Source organism: Gadus chalcogrammus, chromosome 20, assembly GCF_026213295.1.
Source record: "Gadus chalcogrammus isolate NIFS_2021 chromosome 20, NIFS_Gcha_1.0, whole genome shotgun sequence".
Taxonomy (NCBI): domain Eukaryota; kingdom Metazoa; phylum Chordata; class Actinopteri; order Gadiformes; family Gadidae; genus Gadus; species Gadus chalcogrammus.
In genome coordinates this window covers 17425277-17432776 of record NC_079431.1, presented here as the reverse complement: position 1 = coordinate 17432776, position 7500 = coordinate 17425277, and the positions used below count along the sequence as shown (strand labels likewise).

The 7500-nt window shown below is 46.2% G+C and overlaps 1 protein-coding gene across 2 annotated transcripts in view; it reads left to right on the top strand.

Annotated features, from left to right (window-relative positions):
* The window catches only part of tmeff2a (transmembrane protein with EGF-like and two follistatin-like domains 2a), a 105546-nt gene that overhangs the window by 84600 nt on the left and 13446 nt on the right, over positions 1-7500 (top strand). For both annotated transcript variants that reach the window (XM_056580065.1, XM_056580066.1), the window contains exon 5: positions 1495-1591. In XM_056580065.1, the coding sequence (XP_056436040.1) occupies positions 1495-1591 (97 nt within the window). The remainder of the gene's footprint in view (positions 1-1494; positions 1592-7500) is intronic.

The following is a 7500-nucleotide window of genomic DNA, read 5'->3' as shown; positions in this document are numbered from 1 at the left end:
TATAAAATTCAGCACTTTTATGACATATGCCAAAATATACATTCGATAACAGAGTGGTTGCTGATGGCCTAGGGCTGTGAGATCGGACGCCAAAGAACAATGAAAGAAATATTAATTTACTTAGACCGTACATGCAGCTAAATGGAAAGAATTGTTTGAGGGATGAAGTAGCCAATCACTATTTTCGTTCCATGGGGAGAACGATCAGGGTTGGACCGTTTTCAAAGATGCCATCCAATTCATTTGTTCACTAGCAGGGATGTCAAGAAATAAATGTTTCAGATGGGGAATTGGGACAAGGTAGCCATGCATGGCGGCAAGATGCAGTTTGTGTGTGGGTGGGTTTGTGTTTGTGTGTGTATGTGTGTGTGCGAGACACTTTTTCATGGTTAGTTTTTTCCTTGTTGTTGTGAGCGTGTTTAAAAATAGTTTCTTGTCTAATAGCGAGGCGGGCAAAAGGGATCGTGACGGAGGAGGATGGATACCTCAGTGCCACAGAGTTTGCCTCGCATAGGCTGAGGTGTTGGCGATGGAGAATAGGTGGAGGAGGTGGTGGATGAGGTGGTGGTGGAGACGGTAATGAGGGTGTTGTGGGTGGTGATGATGGTAGAGGTGGTGGTGTTGGTGGTGGATGAAGCGTTGGTGGTGGGGGAGACGGTAATGAAGGTGTTGGTAGTGATGATGATGAAGGTGCTGGTGATGGTAGTGATGATTGAGGTGGTGGTAGGTGTGGAGATCTTTGTGGAGGTGGCGCTGTCGATGTGATCTGAACTGGGCCAGATGGTTTTTTATCTCCTCCCCTCCCGCTCCTCTTCTACCCACCGCAACGGTGATGAGGCGTGATATGCACCAGAGGGGGGGGGGGGGGGGGGGGATAAGCCTTCCTAAGCCTGCCCCTGGCTCTCAAACACCCGCCATCCAGGGAGCATCGGGCTCTCCCCGGCTGAGAGAGAGAGAGAGGGAGGGAGAGACGGAGAGAGAGAGAGAGAGAGAGAGAGAGAAAACCCATCATGGTGAAATGAAATGGGAAGCGGAAAGATCAGCGGGGATTTGAGAGCAGTAGAAAGAGAGACAGATAAAGAGCAATAGGAGGGAGGGTGTGAGAAGGGGAGATGGGAGATGGGCGGGGGGGTAGAGGAGGGGATTATGGCAGGATGTGTGGCGGTCGTATTCATAATCTAGGCGTTTCCTCGGAGCGGCCTCTCGCTGTCACGTCGCCCCGGTGACTGAGGCAGATTCAACACAGGTGTCTCAACAATACCGAGGTGTCTTTGCTCTCCGTCAGAACTGCGGTATACACGGCCGTGTGAGATGGGATGAGAGGAGGTGCTGATGACAAAGTAGTTTCAAGTGTTGTAAAATCAAATTGTTGTTCTGAGCTGATTTCAATCTTTTTTTCCCTCCTGTCGCTCCTCTATACCTTTGTCTCTCTCTCTCTCTCTCTCTCTCTCCCTCTCTCTCTCTCTCTCTCTCTCTCTCTCTCTGGGGGTCTAGGGGGAGAGGGGTCTGCGGAGGCCGGACAGAAGGAAACGTCCACCTGTGATATCTGCCAGTTCGGGGCCGAGTGTGATGTTGATGCAGAGGACGTGTGGTAAGACTGACACACACACACGCATGCACACAAACACTAACACACCGACACCTACACACAAATGCACTCTTGTACGCGCATAACTATGCACAAACCAACACGTGTCAAAAACATATACACGTATATCCATGCAGACTGCCCACAATAAAAACAGAAACATGCATAAACACTTTAAAAGCATTGCGCACGCACACACATACACACAAAGAAATGCACACATGCACAGGTGGACACCCATAAATACACACAGTGTTAATGCAATGGTAATTTTACTCTGCAAAGCGTTTTGGCAATGATTTGCCGAGATGTCTGGCGGGGGATGTTTTCAACAAGGCGCGTTTCTCTCACAGCACTTTAAACTGCGCTGTAGACATATAAACAGCTTTTACCTTCAACACTTTCCCACCATTTAGCCTTTCTCCTGCTCTCACATTTACAGACACTACGGTTGCCTTTACCTTCATACATAGGCCATATGCTATTCAACGAATATTCAAAATGTCCATCCTGAGAAAGAAAATGGACAGTGGAAATGAATTACATCTTTGTGTTTATTCACTTGTAAGTAAGACATTTTCTATACATTCTATGTGGACATTGGGTCACCACATACATATATGGTCCTGTAACGCACTATCACCCTGCACACATAAACAGGAAGCACTAATGAAGCATGGACCGCTACATTTAGCCCAAATTACTGAAGAAGAAAGGAGGAGTTTAACCTAAACTGGAAATCCAATTAAAGTACTTTCAGCCTTGGCAGGGTTCAGCCAAAAATGGCTCTGAACCAGAATTAAAAATGAATAAACAAGGAGAAGGAATATTTTCGACAGGGGCATTGATGCACGCACAAAGGTTTACCTGATTTAATGAGCCTTAGATGTTAAGTAAATTTTTCTATGTCGTCTAAGAGGGCTTCTTTGTGTTACGCGGTTGAAAGATGGTAAAATACAATACAAGTCTTTGAACACATACATAATAACTGAAGCTGGCAGAGGGGGACAATACGTGAATACTTATGGTACTTATGGTACTTATGTTGCAAAACACAGGGGGGGGGTGGGGGGAACAACGATGGGGCGCACCAGCGGCAAGGTGTGTGGATGTGTTACGAAGGGCCCTTGGAAGAGGACCCTGGAAGCCGCCGGGAGAATTCACCTTGAGTAGGGAACAGAGTAGACCATGCACACACTTGCGCAGAGGATTTAATGACGGCCCGATTTAAGTAACAGTGACCCAGCAATTAAAGCTCCCACCCTGAGGGTACTTATATAAATCTGCTCGCTCGCACCCCCCAGTGCCCAGCCGAGGTGCCGCCATTGACTCAGTGTGAGGCTTCAGCATTACTTCATGGGCAGCAGTAGCTCAAGAGGTAGAGCGGGTTGACTGGGAACCGGTAGGTTGCTAGTTCGAGCCCCGTAGTGTTGAGATGTCCCTATGCAGGACACTACTCCTGACGAGTTGGCTGTCGCCCTGCCTTGTAGACTCCGCTGTTGTGGCGTGACTGTGTAAATGAATGCTTATGGATGAAGTTGCTTTTGATAAAAGCATCAGTTAAAAGTAAACTACCCGATACTGTACTATACACAGGCTTAACGGAAATAGTTATTTAGAAGTGCTGACATGAAGGAGTGTTTTGAGGATCCATGTACTACCACCACATTCAAAAGCAATTGTTTTCTTATTATTATTTAGACTATTTAGAGCGCTTTGCTTTACCAAAGTTTTGTTTCTGATGGGATTTTCACAGTTACTTATGATTGAACACAGAGTCTCTTCCACTCCTGGTCTCTGAGTCGAGGCATTTGGTGTAGAGCAGAGAAAGCGGGGTCTCTGGTGCAGAATATGATCTCCCTTAAGGCCCTTATTGGCTCTGCCTCTAAAAAATAAATTACTCGAAAGTGTTTCTTAAAAGAGTCCGGAGACATTTCCGGCACTAAATAGACAAAGAACAGCACTACACGACCAAAACCCCGGTCCATTACCTGCTGCCAGCATTGCATATTTAGTCGAATTTGCGCGCAACTCGCCAAAATTAGTCGGGGTAAACTTGATTCACGCGTCGCGGAGGAAATGAGAACATGGTCTTCTGAGATATCCCGTTCTTACATCAGCGAGCTTTATAATCGCCAAGGGAACGCTCTGCTATCACATGGCTCGATGTAATAGAGAGAGAGAGAAAGAGAGAGAGAGAGAGAGAGAGAGAGAGAGAGAGAGAGAGAGAGAGAGAGAGAGAGAGAGAGAGAGAAAGAGAGAGCGAGAGAGAGAGAGAGAGAGAGCGAGAGAGAGAGAGAGAGAAGGCGAGAGAGAGAGGGAGAATGTCCCCTTGGTGTGCGATGAACACGATGCCAGGGAATCATTTCATATTTCATACTGCATCATCAGCCCTCTCTGCTGCCAAGGCAAAAAATGCCTTGGGTTCGACTCCCCTCCCAGCACTTACGGTTATGCACGCCCCGATGAGGGAATTCAGGAGCAGAAACTCAGCACAACACTGTGAGGTACTCACCTATTTATTATTTTTTTCATATATCCATGTGATCGAGATTTGTGTTTGTTGTTTCAACACATTTTTGTGTCTTGCTCTTGTTGTGTTGTTTGTCATAAGTTAGGCACTTATGTTATGTTGCCGTTATGCACGAATAGCATGAGATGATTAAAGGTTGATCGATGGATTGGATGATGCGAGGGTATGAAAGCAGTGCTGCAGTAAATATTATTCCTCTTTGTGTAACATGGGTAACGTACGAACATGGAAAATATCCACCCTGTTTGACACTTGTTTCATTACATTCATATTATCGTAGACTCAAATCAAAACTAATTCTCCAGTGGGGCTTTTTGTCAGACGACACTAATAACACACCCTCTTCTTCTCTGGGTCTGCGTTTGTGCGTACGTGTGTGTATTGGGGGGGGGGGGGGGGGGGGGGTTGTAATTGAACAACAGGCAATTGCAATCAAGCCACAGCTGATTTTAATCAGGCGGCGGTGGTCAGGTGACTCCCATCGCCATGACACCTGATTGAAGTTGCTCGTTAAAGTTGAAGCAATTATTGTTGTCACCCAGACTATGAGCCAGCTAGTGGGGAACGCTCCAATCAAGAGAGACGCAGGAGGAATTAATCAATGTCCCTGTGACACAAGGTGGTTATTCAACAAGGACTCAAAACTAGAGACACCTTTACTATTTTTATTATAGAGTGAGATAGACAGTGAGGTATTGGAGTGAGAGGACATGCAGCAAAGGACCTCGGGCATGAGGTGAACCCGGGTCGCTGCGGTCAGGACTAAGCCTTAAGGGTACTCGCTTTACCCCCGAAATCTTCACTATTTCGTAGACTGTTTTCTCCCAAGGAACTTGAATGCGTGTGGGAGTTTAAGCGGGTTTAAGCAGCATCACCTAACCGAGTCTGATTGGCCTCTGGGGCCGAGTGAGGCTGCACACTTGTTGCACGTTGAGTTATCGGTGTGCACGTGTTAGACCAGCCATCTGCCCCCACACTTAGGGAGAGATTTCCTACATGGCATCATGGAACACCAGGCCTGTGTCATTTTCAACAAACCTTTACATTCTAACGATCTTAAAGCACCCCCAGTCTGCGTCCTCAAAGGACATTGCTACAGGGAGTTTTTAAATAAATGTCAGTGAGGATAAGGCGTCTTGCTCAAGGATGCCTACAGGTAAGACTGCGGTAACTGGGGATAGAACTCCGAACCTTTTGACATCCTGACAACCAGACTACTCCTGCCCCTCACCTTACCCCAATCCTACCCCCACCCTTTTCTCTAGAATAACTGTTCCTCATCCTTCCTGTTCATCGCTTGCATCTCTGTTCAAGCGATGTTACCGTGTTGTGCTGAACAGCCTGCGCGTTGAGAGGAGCTGGGGATCGATAGGAAACCCAGCACAGATATAGTCCTATAGCGGTGATAGAGGAGCAAACGGCCTCCTTGAGACTGATCAACACCGCGGCTATGAGCGTGTGTTGAGCCTGGCCCTTTACTGTTTGATGATGTGCACTCTGAGAGATTGAAGCACAATCCCCAGGTTCAAACCGCCCACCCCAAGCCTCCCACCGACACCGGCTCAATGCTGGAGCGTGGGCTTCCCTGCACGAACGCATTCAATCCTTGGTTTCTTCAGGGCACATTGCGGAGAATGCCAGGCACACCCCCAGCACCCAAACCCATCCTTACACAAACTCTGATCCTTCAAGGATCAACAGGGCTTCAAACCAATACAACTTTATTTACAGCCAAATTAAGTACAAAAGGGGGTTTGGGGTTTTCTTGCCCAGGGCCTACTATCCATCAAGTGTGTGTGTATGTGTTTGTGTCCCCACATATGTGTGTGCATGAGTGTGTGTGCATATTTGTGTGTGTTTATGTGTGTACATATGTGTATATGTATGAGTGTGTGTGTTTGTGTGTGTACATATGTTTGTATATGAATGAGTGTGTGTGTTGGGCGAAGGGGGCAATAACTATGGTGGGGCTACTGGAAGCCATCTGTGTGGCTCCTTTGCCACTCTCTGGCTCGTTCTGGTATAAATAATGAGTTATTTTTCAGAGTGTGTGTGTGTACCTGTTTGTGTCCTCATATATGTGTGTGCATGAGCGTGTATGTGCATATCTATGTGTGTGTTTGTGTGTGTGTGTGTGCGTGTGTGTGTCGTTGTGTGTGCCGATGTTTTCTCTGTGCGGTGTGTGTGTACCTGCATGTGCGCCCCTAGAGGGGTCTTCCATTATGTTCCTATGATAATGACCACACACACACACAAGCGTAAAAGAAAGTGTGTTTTCCTACCTGTACTTGTACATATCTGTTCTGTCTATCACACTGTGGTATCTTGTGTGTAGGTGCGTGTGTGTGTGTTTGTGTGAGTCTGTGCACGTCTGTTTGTATGTGTGTGTGCATGTGTCTGTGCAGGGACGTCCTTAGGGGGGGGTAAATTAGGATGATTCCAGGGGCGCAGCACTGACGGGGGCGCCCCAGAGGACACTGGTGGTATTATTAAAACTATATGCAAAAAAAAGAAAAAAAAGTTTTATTTTTCGGATTAAATCGTCAAATTAAGGTGGTTTGTTTTGTTGTTTTGTTGTGGTTTGTTTCTCCATTTTTACAAAATCATTAGAAAGTCTTCACCCTATTATCACCCCTCTCATTTGTCATTATTTGGTACAGCCCAAGTCTTACGCTACTGCAGAGCAAAGTAGCAGCCAGGCAGATCGTGGTGAAGCAAGTGCAGACTGCTAGTGTCTTAAACTAGCAGTCTAAAGTCAGTTTGTGTGAATCCCGGTCGGTGAAATGAAGAAGTCTGGTTGTCAGGGGAGGAAAGAGAGGAAAGAGAGAGAGGAAAGAGCTCAAAGCGGTCGACAGTTCGTCACCCAGTTTTTTTTACCAAGGAAGGTATATTCCTTCCTCTACACTTTCCCAACAACCTGATAACAAGCCTAGCCTAGCAGCTAGCGCTACTGTAGCTAAAAGAATGACAGCCTGCACTGGATGATAAAACTGAAAAGATTGTTTGCATTACCATTCACATGATATCCAATAGCCCACCTATCTACAAAAAGCCTACATTATTTTTACAAGTTGAGCAGACTATTTAATATCTCGCGTATGCAGGCGTTGCCAAGCAAGGTGGCCAATTAGCGTCTTCATAGGGTCAACGTCTTTCCTAGGTGTCAATTAACACTTTTTAACCTACACCCTCCAGCCAATCAGAATCGAGTATTCACTCAGACCATGGTATAAAACGAGATAATGCAATGATTAACATTCCATACTGCTTGCCAGCATGATAATAACATTTATGTGAACAGATTTTTAATATTATGATTGGCTGCATTACAATATTAGCAGACATTAAACCAAGGATACTTACATTTTAGCTGACTTTT